This window comes from Opisthocomus hoazin, chromosome Z, assembly GCF_030867145.1.
Source record: "Opisthocomus hoazin isolate bOpiHoa1 chromosome Z, bOpiHoa1.hap1, whole genome shotgun sequence".
Classification (NCBI taxonomy): domain Eukaryota; kingdom Metazoa; phylum Chordata; class Aves; order Opisthocomiformes; family Opisthocomidae; genus Opisthocomus; species Opisthocomus hoazin.
Genome location: NC_134454.1, coordinates 56,874,661 through 56,887,803, shown reverse-complemented (window position 1 = coordinate 56,887,803; position 13,143 = coordinate 56,874,661). Strand labels below are relative to the sequence as shown.

General features: G+C 43.1%; 1 protein-coding gene across 1 annotated transcript; it reads right to left on the bottom strand.

Annotated features, from left to right (window-relative positions):
- Positions 1-559: 559 nt before the first annotated feature.
- Positions 560-10,561, bottom strand: CHRNA6 (cholinergic receptor nicotinic alpha 6 subunit). The gene is made up of 6 exons (XM_009939064.2): positions 10,483-10,561; positions 7,737-7,876; positions 5,845-5,889; positions 4,628-4,737; positions 3,522-4,509; positions 560-682 (listed from the first exon to the last, which is right to left on the bottom strand). Exons 1-6 carry the CDS (start codon positions 10,559-10,561, stop codon positions 560-562), a joined length of 1,485 nt encoding a protein of 494 aa, XP_009937366.2.
- Positions 10,562-13,143: the final 2,582 nt, after the last annotated feature.

Genomic DNA, 13,143 nt, shown 5'->3' with positions numbered 1-13,143 from the left:
ATTATTGCCCTGGTCCGGTCAGTGGGACTGTGGTACCTCATCTATGTGCCATACTAAAGACTAGCTGTTGTACAAGGACAGAAATAGAGAGGAAATTTAAATTAATTCAAAGCTGAGGAAGAGTTACGATCAGGAGAGAAAAATCAAGCCAGGCAGAGTCCTCTATGGGCAAGGCACTCGGAAGTGCCTTAACTGTCCTAACAGTCCCTGGTACTGAAACCAAGGCAAAAGCTCAATAACTTTAACCCGCTCCTGTGATCCTCAGTGCAATTGTTATTGCTGATCTCACTGAGGGAAAGGCAGACAGGCACTCTAAAAATCCCAGCCATTCCACCATACAAAGACCACATGTTCATCTCCCATTTTCAGTCCTTTTCTCATTCTGTTTTGCACTGTTTGCTTTCCCAGAAGTCTCTTCCACCTCTTTCTCCACTCCTCCATGGCTGGATGATGAGGAGGCGATGAGCAGAGGGGTTATGCAAGAGGAGGGAAATACAGGGGACAGTCCTGAACTGAAAATAAAACAAGTAAAAAAGTGGATAAAAAGCAGTGGATCAAATTATGTATCTGCTATTAATGGCTGTACAAAGAGCCCTGCAGTCCCAAACACGCAAAGGATTATAAATACCCAGAGAAATACTCTGTCTATCACCATAGCTACATATTTCCAATCATCTTCCACCTGCAAGAGAAGAAAAACAAAAAGGATAAGCTACATGTAATGTAACATGCAATTGCGTGTTGACATTATGCTGTAGAAATGTCCCTTGTGCTTCTGAATGTGAGGAAGGACACATTTGCAGTCAAGAATGCTGCCTGTTGTGCTTACAGTTGCTGTAGTTTTCAACTGTTAATAGAGGGGGTTGATTTTCTAATAGTATTTACCACTTTTGGCTGAGAACATTCAACACTGTCCTAGTCTGCTGAATTTTTCTGAATATTCAAGTTTGTTGGCAAGCTATGCCCGTGTGGCTCACATTAGCAAACAGGACCCGATCATGTGGTGGGTGCAGAGTGGGGTGGTTTAGCAGCAGGGATAATCACCACAGCTGCACATGACTAGACCCTGTCAAAGGATTTATCCTGAGAGCCCACGCAAGAGGCAGTTTGCTGTTCCGGCCTGATTTGCCACAGTGTCACTCCAATCAAGCCCCACTGATTTCAGCAAACTGGACAGCTGGACACACAGACTTTAGCAAAGCAAGGGCCCTGCCTGAGCAAACCACAGTGCCATGTGCTAAGAGATGAGGACTTTTATGTCTGAGAGATATACATTGGAACTACATTCAACGAAGCTGCTGTCCTTTAAACTGCACCCACATACAAGGACCACTGCACCAGAACATTCACTCATATAAAGCTAGTAACTGGTTAAGAGCTCTCTGCTGAGGGATCTTCCACTTGTTTTCCCAGTTTCTGGATGTTTTACTCCAACAGGCTGCTGCTGTACTTCCTGTACAAGAAAACGCAGCAAGAACTCCAGCTGATGTGGATGCTGCCACAGTTTTTAAAGGGCTTTTATTTACACAGAACTAGTGCACGGTATCACCCATATGGCTTTGTATATCTGGCTGAAGGAGAAGCAGCCTGCAGAATCATTTCCTCAGTGCTTGCCTGAGAACAAGCCCCCTTTCTTGCCCAAAGAGAGGATTTTTCTCAAATTAAAATCCTGCTTCCCATTCCTAGAATGTTTTGAAAGGTAAGACACAGAGCTGCTGATGCACAGATCAGACTAGGAACACAATTTCATGTGGCAGGAGAGATTTGCAAAATGCAAACCAGCAAAGCTGGCAATGGAAGACTTATCAGCTTTATCATCAAGGCGGCATGTTATTCGGACTGCTTCAGGCAAAGCCTCCTTTTTGGAGTGCATCGGAGAAATCAGCTGAATAGGGTACACGGATACGGTTTATGCAGCTGGTGTGGCAGCGAAAGCAGGGCTAAAACGTTGGGATCATCAGCAAAAAATTAAGGGCATAGGTACTAAGCAAGGCTCAGCTCAGTCCCCATTCTTCTCTGTGCCGACAGATTCCTGTCGTTTGCTTTAGGCTGGCATGGCATGTATTACCTGCTCATCCTACGAACTCAGCCACCAGGCCTTAACTGTAGCCCTTTATCCAGAAAATTGTGGGCTTTGTTTTCAGATAAAACGTTTTACGAAGGACATAAAAAGGGGAAAAAGCCCCATAATTTTGGGGTTGCACAGAAAGTGTATGAATTTGTGCGGATTTCAACAATATATTCTGATAGAAAGAACACTTCTCAACATCTCCCTCACAAAGTATTTCTGTTTTTCAATACAAATACAGCATTATTTAATTTTGAAATTGATTTTGCAGTCATAGAGCATCTAAAAAACTTCAAAACCAAAATCAAACTTTTCATGACAGATTGAAGATAAATGTTTCATTAGGTTCTAAACACTTTTTAAAAACATCTTGAATTGTGAGAGAATTCCTATTCCTTGTGAGGCCTGGGTGTGGGGGGATGTCACATAATCTTCCTTGGAGCTGCTTTTAGCTGCTTGTGTTTATAGCTGAGAACGCAGCCCCAGAATTCTCTACATTCCAACATGCATCATTTTCTATGAGAAGATAGTCAGGATGAAAGACTTACAATCTCACACAAGAAAATGCATTAGTTCAAATGCCAAGTCTCATTTTTAAACCCATCTCCCTTTTCTTTAAATCTGTCTTTATGCATCTGCTGTCTGTTTTTATTCAGCTGTCTTCTCATAGAACTCAACTTTTATTTCAATATATGTTTGTCACAGCTGAAAATACCGTATTGCTGAAGACACAATTAGTCAAATCACTGTAAAAACATCAGAACACAGGAGACTGAAATAAAGTACAGACAACAGCATTCTGAGAGGAGTGTCTTCACCAGATTTATCACTGAGATACTGAGAACAGTTCTTCTCCCGATCAACTATGGCGCTGCTAGAAAAGCCCTGTTCTTTAAAAAGCAGTTCCCAAATTTGCTTGTTCTATTACTAATACAGAAAAGTACCCTGCTTGGGAAATAGCACATTTAGTATTGAGATGTCACTGATAATCAGGGGTGAGTAGTTGCTGAGCAGTGGAAGGGGGTTGCTTCTGAGGATCTACAGAATTAGGGTTGGAAGAGACCGTGAAAGGTCCTGTCTAGTCTATCCCCTGCCCCACGGCAGGATCAACTCTGCCTGAAACACTGCTGATCAAAGTTCATTCCTCGTGGCCGCCTGTTGCTCCTCTTCTTTTCCTTTGAAGGGTGAGCCTCATGTCTAATCTAAGACTGTTTTTCTGCTTAAATTATCCACTGGGGATAGAGGAAAAATGGATGAGATTACTTTTCTTATTCCATCCCCAGTGGATGATTTATCTCCTCCCTTTCTGTAGGAAACTTTCACCCATTCACAGGTCTCAAAATTTTCTTCTCTAGACCCAACCACTCCAGTTTCTCTGGGCTGCCCTCCTAGACAATATTTTCACTTGCTGGAAGTGTGGCCCCATGCCCAGGTAGGTGGTTACCTCCCTTACCTCTTTGGTTTCATTTTGAGACCTCATGTTCTCTGCAATGAACTGAACGCTTCTAATGACATCCTTCACTTCTGGGGAATACTCCGTGTGCTCTGCCACCCATTTCAGTGACTGATGGCTCAGTCGTCTTCTTTTGGTGGTAGTGAGTTCAGTTGCCTTCTCACAGTGACTGCATCGCTGCTCCTTGTGTAATTTGGTATCTTTATGTTTGCTGCGCTTTGACTTGCCCAATGTATTGGTTGATCCTTTCTTGGTTTTTCTGCAGATGTTTTTTTTCTGCTGTTCTACTGGCCTCTGCATCAACAGGACTTTGGGGAGCAGGCTAAGAAAGACAGTTTTTACCCATTTGGGCATTGTGTGTGTGGTTGGTGTCCTGTAATGTATATTCAGGACAAACACCGTGATGACAATTGACAGAGTCACAAATATCATAGTGAAGAGTAAATATTCACCTACGAGGGGAATTACTAAAGAGGTGGATGGGATTGTTTCTGTGATCACCAGTAAAAACACAGTCAAAGAAAGGAGCACAGAGATGCAAAGAGTCACTTTCTCACCACAGTCAGATGGCAGGTAAAAAACTAACACAGTCAGGAATGAGATGAAGAGACAGGGAATGATCAGATTTATGGTGTAAAACATTGGCAACCTTCGAATATAAAAGGAGTATGTTATGTCTGTGTAGATTTCTTCACAGCAGTTATATTTGATGTCATGTTTGTAGCCAGAAGCATCAACTATTTCCCATTCACTGTTTTCCCAAAATTCATTCATATCTACTTTTGATCCAATGATCAGAAGATCAATTTTGGCTTTGTCATAGGTCCATGAGCCAAATTTCAGCGAACAGTTCTGATGATCAAATGGGAAAAAGGTAATATCCATAGGACAGGAGCTTTTAAAAATAGCTGGTGGGGTCCAGGTGATCATTCCATCATAGCGAAGAAGGGCTTTGGTCTTGCCTTCGACTTGAAAATCTCCCACAGCACTATAAAGACAAATGAGGCAAAGAAAATAAAATTACCATGAAAGTAAAATGTTTTTCAAGGACATTGCAAGAGGATATTTTTGAAAGAAAGTGTAAAATGGAAAAGTGTTTATCATACTTATTATACAAGACAATATCTGGTTTCCAAATTTTATCTGCGGGTACCCGAACAAACTCAATGCCATCGTATTCTCTAGGATCCCATCGCAGTTTGTAGTCATTCCAAATCTGAAAGAAGAACAGACAAGGATTTTAAAACCTCCTATTATCAGCAAATACCTGCTTCTCAGATCTTCCTGTAATATAACAGGCTACAATAAAGACTGAAAGTGCAGCCTGTGTAGAATGGGAGAATGGTCTGAAACACACAGCCACGACCCGGAGAAACACTGGACATATATGAATATGGCTCACACTGATTTGCTACACCTTCCTCTGAGAGGGGATGCGATGCCAACTGTTACCCATTGCTGACATGCTGAGATCCCTCTGTCTTGCTACACCAGTGTAGACTCTTATCTGTGCCAGCTGACCTCCTCACCACAGAGAGGAAACTGCCACCATGCTAGGTCTCCTGGCAGGTTAAGGGCGGCCGGCACCAAAGCAGACCACCAACCTAAAGAGAAAGGAGGGATGCATGCGCACTAACAGGCAGTTGCTGCCAGGGGACATTATCCATTCCCCAGGGGTAGTGGATTACCAAGTCAGGGGCAGTGAAGGATGCCCAGCAGCTCTCTTGCATTGCTGTCTAATGCCCTACCACGGGCCACACTCCACGCTCTCGCAGCCTACCCTGAAGATCCTGATCATAAGTACAGTATCTTTTACAGAAAGCTTTGTGTGGACCACAGTCAGTGCCCAAAGGAAACCGGCTTTGGTGGAAGCTGGCCTGTTTTTCTCAGCAGTACAGGTCCTCTAAGGATCTTTGTCTATGTATAAATGCTAAAACCATCAGGAAAAATAGGAGGTATGTTCCTTTTGCTAATAAATGTTTTGGTTGGAATCTTCAATATGGAGATGACTTGGGACTGCAGAGCTGCATATTTAATTACTCTTTAATGGGTACATCCAGCTAGATTTACCGGATAAACCAATGATCATGAAGTTGGAGGAGAACACAACACATAGGAGAGACAGGAGACGTAACTTCTTGGAAATAAGAATAAAGAAATGACACTTTCAAATGTGCCTTTGGCTAATGGACCTTCTCCTCATTCATACCTTTAAAATCCTTGTTACAAAACAAGCACTTATTCTACAGATGAGGCTTACAAGGTAGTATACATTTCATCACATCAATGCAAAATGCATGAGAAATGCAACGCAGTCACTTACGTGTCTTAGCCACAAATTTGTTTCCATAATCTGGTTGACTTCATCCTAGAAGAAAACACACGTGGGCACATCTTCACTCCATAAATCAGTCACAGTATCCCGAGATGGCCACAAACTGATTCTGATAAAAATGGAAACTAAAATTCCACATTAACTGATACCAGATCTTTTTCTGGCTATTTTCAGGGGGCTTACATATTGTGCAGAGTTATGCACAGCTTTACTGAAAAATTTTTAAAGCTGTACTGAAAAATTATGCCCCACAAACATCAGACCCACAAAGAGCTGCACTGGTTTGTGAGGGGCCTGAGTACCTGGAGAACACAAAACTTACAACTGCTCTGACCAGTGCCAGAGGAATAAGGTTCTGCTGGTGGCTGTGTGTTTTGTTGGATTCAGTGTTTAAAAAGCTCTGTTTACACAGTACAGTACTGGTCAAGATTTGAGGAAAATGGCATCTGTACCACAGTGTTCTTGCATTTCTATGCAAACCTCTAGAGCAGATACACTCAACCAGCACTAGATTAGGTCACTGCTGTACTGAGACCTTCTTTTTACAGTCAATTGTTGCTATTACCAATCAGCAATGAATCAGGAAGGTGTTGTAAGAGACAAAACCAAAAGACTGGATCATGTTCTAGTGAGCCTTCAGCCTGAAAGTATTCAGAAAGACTCACATTACATACATTTATGAATGCAGTCTGACATTCACAATAAAAATATCTGCAAGAATACTGCTTTGGGTACTTCTTAGTTTCTAAGCATGTGGACTCAAAAAATTTATGATATTTAGAAGTCAAAGGTAGAAAACGCTGTAGATGAATTTTCAACATTGTGTACTGAAGATTAAGCACAAAGATAATTTTGAAAGGCCTGTAGGGTTCCTGTCTATGGGTTAAACTATCGAAGCTCTTCTAAAAATCATGACTCTTTCTTAAGAAAATCCAACTGATTTATTTGTGATGTTCCTTTTTTTCTCCAAAGACAGCTCTGGGAGCCAGAGGCTGCAATATGAGACAGAACTGCCGAAACCTGCCAAGCTACCTGTAACATGGAAACAAAACACTTTGACAAAGGAACTCTAAAAGGTGACAACTGCCTTCACCATGAGGACTTACAATGCCTTCATTTATACTTTCAGATAACTTAGCTCCCTGGCTGCTGCAGAATGTTGCTCCTCACTGTTTGCCTGTCACTTCATTATGGACTCAACTAGGTACCTCAGAATCAAAACTCGGCCTCTGTTCTGTGGATAAGTTGCTTCACAGAGCAGACTTCAGCAAAGGTTAAGGTCAGGTTTTGCTTCTCGCACAGTCCCTCTGCCCTGCCCAGCATGTCTGCCACCCAGACACACTCACCTTTGTATACAGTGCACTCCAGAACACACAACATGCATCCCCAGCTCTGCGCTTTAAAACAAGGCTCTGGAGGCTGCATGACTCTCATGTTATTTTGAAACACTGAAAAAGCATGCAAAAATTTTACCTCTCATGACCACCGGGAAATGACACTGGCCCCACAGGAAAACTAGGCCACACGCCACACAGCGTGGACACAACCAGGTGTCTCTGGAGTGGGCTAATCCTGCGGAGAATGGACCTCAACATTTGGTACTGCTGCTCTGGGTGCCAGAGGCTGCTGCCTGGAGTGGAGGGATTTGGCACTACAGAGAAAGCAAATGAACCTGTGTAGTTTGAATTGCTTGTTTGAGCAACTGGAGCGACTCAGTTGACAGAACAGCAAAGGTCTCAGCATGTGCACTTACGCACACATGACGATGTCAGCTATGAGAGTTGTAGGTGCAACCACTGCAACTACATGTGCTGCTTTAGCAATTTGCCGGTGTTTGCAACCATCCCCAAATCTCACCAGTATTCTGTAATGACTCTTACCACATTTGTAAGCTGGGTAATGGCCACTTCAAAATAGACTGTGACAGGATCAGACACATTTTCCACTGGCCTGATGAACTGGTTGTACTGGGAGAAGAGTTTGTGAAATAACCGTTCCTCTGATTCGCAGGCTGTGGTATCTGTGTTGGTAAAGATAAAGAACAGCTATGTCAGAGGTAAGCAAGAGGGAAATCAGGTGCTGGAATAACATACTAGTCAATGCTGTATTTCTGGATCTTGTGCTGGCGACCATGAATCAAGACCCAGGATCACAGAGAGGAGGGCTGTAAGTATGCCGTCAGCTGAAACCACTGTTCCCTGTCTCCTCAAAGAGTAAGGTGTAAGCCTGAATGGAAGCGTCTCCTAAGCTGCATCCAGCCCATGGGCCTCCACTTGACTCACCCTGATATCAGGACAAAGTAGAGTAAGGTGGTGTGACACAGAAAAAGTAGAAATGTGGTGGAATTCATCTTCGGGATTTTTTATGGTAAAACTGACATTTTACAAAAAGCATAGCTACTTACTCAGAACTTAGAAACATGAGGCTGCAACTACTGGATCAAAATCTATGTCAGAGTCTCTGATCAGGTGATCATAATGATGCCTCCTAGTTGCAGAAACCAAGACTACATTTTATCTTCACATTTGCTATTTCCGCTCTTTAGAGAGTACAATTTCTGCTCTGCAGGAAGTTAATTGATTAAGTTCTACCAGGAAAAAAGTGGAAATTCAAAAATTTCTTCTAGAATAGCATGCATCTTTCTAATATAGAGCCATTAGTTGGAAACAAGCAGATCACAGCTGTAAGTCCCAGTCAATGCAGGACAGACTGCATGGCTTAGCAGGAATAAGGTATATGACAGGCACTGAGCTGCCTCACTGCAGAGTCACAGAATCACAGAATCACAGAATGGTAGGGGTTGGAAGGGACCTCTGTGGATCATCTAGTCCAACTCCCCTGACGAAGCAGGGTCACCTACAGCAGGCTGCACAGGACCTTGTCCAGGCGGGTCTTGAATATCTTCAGAGAGGGAGACTCCACAACCTCCCTGGGCAGCCTGTTCCAGTGCTCCGTCACCCTCAGAGGGAAGAAGTTCTTCCTCATGTTCAGACGGAACTTCCTGTGCTTCAGTTTGTGCCCATTGCCCCTTGTCCTGTCACTGGGCACCACTGAAAAGAGTCTGGCCCCATCCTCCTGACACCCACCCTTCAGCCCAAAGCTGAAATAGTTATTTTCACAGTGCTAAAGGCTGCAGAAATTGATTTCAAAAGGAAATGTTAAATCATGTGGACTCTGGCAACCTCAGCTCAGAAAAATACTTTTCTTGAATAACTTTGCTATTTCAATGTACTACTATAATTCAGCACTTAAATTCAAAATACTTTAAGTGGCAAAGATTTAGAACTTGCTCCTCATATTGAGCACAGACGCTTTATCAAAGCTATATGATGATGCCAAAGATATTACTGATACAACTGAGGAAAAATTAGTTTTTCAGATACATAGTCATAAGCTTTTGCATTAGTCCTAGGCTGCACTAGAACATGTCCGGAAAGCAATCATGAAAAGCCTTTTTTGACTGTAAATATTAAAGATGGAAGGGGTTTGTGTCAGGCAGCATGGTTTCTGGCACAGCACAAGACATAAATTTGCAATTTACATTTCCTTCAGTGAACACAAGGGCTTGTGGTTGCACAGACATCCTACAACGAGATGCTCAGGCTCAGCATACTGCACTGTTTTCACACTTAGGCCGTCCTTCCCCTGTTTTTGAAAAAAATGACATTTCTGCCTCTAAGGTGATAAAGCACGCTCAGATTCAGGGGATTATCACAATTAAAAGCTGAAATGCTGGTTACTGGTGACGTACATACACAGAAAGAAAATTCTAGTAAAACTTCCACGACTTGATGTTTTGTTTCATCCTTTTAGCATGATCCAGAGAAGATACATGAATGCCTGTAAAGTCTGGATATTTATATACCATGTATTGTGCCATTCAAAAAGGAAATTGGAATTTCCTTTTCAGATTTCTTCATCACCATCTATTGTGCTGTGACTAGAAGTACCCTACTGTGGGAACATGAGTTTCTTACCAGTCTCACGACTAAAGCTGGTGCGTCTAAAACCATGTTTCATTTGAAATTTTCCTACTGGCTTCTTAACAGACACGTGCTTTAAAATAAAGTAACAGAAATAGACAAGTATTTAGGCCTTTAATTTTTATACTTCACCAGCTAACACAAGCACTCTAATTCATACATGTCTGGGTCATCAGAAGCGAGACTTTCAAAAAAGATGTAGTGTCTTAAAAGTAAAAATCCTGCTGTACATCAGTGAGACTTGTGCAAGGAAATCACTCCAGCATATTTAACCACAGATCACAAACAACAGAGAACAAAAATATACCAAGTTCTCACTTTTGAAGGTGTGAGTACTGAATGTGCACATCTTCAGTCTGCATTATTTAAGCAACTGCAAAATTCAAGCACCAAATGCTTGAAAAGTCCTATTTCATTTTCATTCTTTGCTAGAAACAGTTCCTCAATTAGTTATCAATCCAAAATGAAGAGTTTTATCTGTAAAAACCAGTACTGCTTTAGCTCTCTTAAAATACTGCTGAAATGTTACAGATCTGAGGTTAGAAATAGCTGGTAGAAGCTTTACATTGAATTCATTTCAGGAAACAGAAGCAAGGACAATAACTAGAAACTATTTTAGAGACTAGTATCAAAGAGAGCCTACCTTTAATCAAGAATGTGAACACGAATGCCCACAGAGAGAAAGCAGGGTAGCAACAAGATAGCCACCTCTCAGGATGCATTGCTAGCAGCAGAACGGAGCTTCCTTTCGAGAAGAGAAGTTTAGGGAAAGAAGCAGAAGGCAAGAAGACATACAAGCTGTCTGGACGGTAAGTAAGTGGTACAAAGATGGATTTCAGTTTTGCATTTGCAGCAAACTCTGCAGTCTGCTGAGCAGAGCAAAGCCTGGCAGAGTTGCTTCCACTATCACCAGCCGAAGAGAGCTTATGCTGTGCAGAGAGAAGGGAGTCGGCAGCATACTATCAGGTGACTTTCCACATTTCCAGTCACCCGCACCCTTGCCTCTGGCAGAATGTAGAAAAGTGCAAGAGAGAGAGGGAAGGCAAGACACAGGGCGGCCAGCATGGAGTCGGGGGGAGGAATTCACTCAGCCCTCCACCCACTGGTTAAAGAACACTCATCCAAAAGCAGCTGCTTTAGCTATTGCCTGGAGCTCACCTGAGTGAGTCCATCAGAATATGCAGAGATGAAACAACTTCAGTTTCTTGGCTGAGGGCTAATTCTGCAGCAGAAGAAAAGGATGCTGTATGCTTTTAACACATCCACCAGAAACCATCCGAACCTTGAAATAAGCACAGCATCGTGTGATAGAATTACTTGCTGGTATGTTTAACGAATAAATCTAAAGCAAGTAGATGTATTATTGCCATCTGACAGGAACAACTAAGCATGCTAAGTTCCTTCCTGACAGACGAGTCAGCTCACGACAATTTTTCTCTCTCTTTTTTTTTTGTGTGTGTGCTGTGATTCCTGTGCCAGGATTCTGCTAGTGTGGAAACAGAGCACTAGAATAAATGAAAAACATCAGGCACTGTTACAGAAGTGTTACTCACAATCACAGACACTAAAAAATGGAGATTCTGATCTCGTAGAGACCAACGCAAGTTCACTCCTCAAGCATTCAGTAAGCAAGTCCTTGCAACAGGAATACCTGAAAAGAATCTGTAGGCAAAGGGTCTGACTGAGGGTCCTGTTTAACTGCAGAGGGGTGGAAGGCACCACAGATTACTTGGTGCTGCCTAGCCTCCCAGAAAACAGCTCGGACATGAATCTCCTTTATGTGTGCTCAATCCAGCATGAACAGGTCTGAGTGACTGGATGAATGATTTGATCAAAACAGAAATGCTGCTGATTTCCAGGCAGTGACATTGTTGTGTAAGTGTGTAGAGAAGAGAAAAGCCATAAAGAGAAAAATGATGTCCTCCATACTGCAGAACGCAGAGGCAATGCTGCCATTCAGGATAAGAAAGCGCTTCATCTTCTACACAAGTTGTTAAAATATGGGTAGAATGGAAGAGGTCTTTCTGGAAGAAAGAGACTTCAGAACGAGCTGCCTGCGCAGAGAAGATACCTGGACAAAGTTGCCCATGGCAAGTTTTAAGGGATGAAAAGACAGTCTTGGAGGGTTACTAACAGAAGCCCTACTCCAGAGCTCACCGGAGTCAGGGAGCGTTGAGCAGAGAGATGAGAAAACAGAAGAATCAAACCACAAGCATGTTTGGAAGGCTGGGAGTCACCTTGCACTCTCAAAAGCAGCAGCAAACTAAACAAGGTTGTAAGTGAAGTAGAGATAGCAAGGCATGGTTATGAGGCATCTCCAAGCTGAAGTTAGATATAAATTATCCTTACAAGTTATTTTAAGATGAAAATGTGGGTTTCAGCATAATGATTATTCTTGTAAACTTCCATTTTGCCAATATTTTCCAAGGGAAAATGTAAAAAACACGAAAACCGTTTTGCTTTGTGTCTGGTTTTCCCAAGTTGTAATGTTTGTTGTAATAATGTTAACAGTCCAGGTCCATAACCTCGCAGTTCCCTCACCTTATCCAGTGTACCTCATACTTCCTCCTTGAATTTATGCTGCCCACGGTGCACTGTGGCTAACAGAACTGCGCAGCCATGCGGCATCGCGGGATGCCTGTGGCTGGCTGTAGTCATGGCATACGCACCCCTGTTAAAGTCCAGTGCTTGTAGAAAGGTGACATACGGTAACATAGATGCAATTTGAAGACAAACTGACCCCAAATTAAAATGTTTTGACATTTCCAAACTTTGTTCTTCCAAAACACTGACAGGCCAGGGAATTGTGTGTGAGCAGCTAATGTGCTTGCAAACACGTATCTGGGTCAAACTGAAAAGTCTTCAGAGGTGAGGGTAAAGCGTGCGTTTCCCCCCACCCCCCCGGAGCAATGGAGAGCTGGTAAGGTGATCCTTACTGCCACACTTCAGGCAAAGCACTGCTTTACTGCGAGGGGGAAGGGTTGGGGGATGCAGGCTGAGCGAGGGGACAATGCCAGTCACTCGGTGGGCAGACGGCCAGATGACGGTGCCACACCTGCCCTGCTGGCAGGACCCTGCTGGGGTGAGTGCTGCCCTCGGGGAAGGCTGAAGAGGAAGGCAGAGCTCAAACTGGGCCACGACAGGCGGCTGGTGAGGCATCCAGATGGAGAGCCCAGAGAGGCCAGCTGAGCTACTGCCTCAGCGACAAGAAAGCCAGCTGGAAGCAGTGCAAAAAGTTTGTGAATCATTGCTGCTAGGGAAGGTACCTAATTGAATCTAAGATGAACTGGCCATGGAAGGTGTC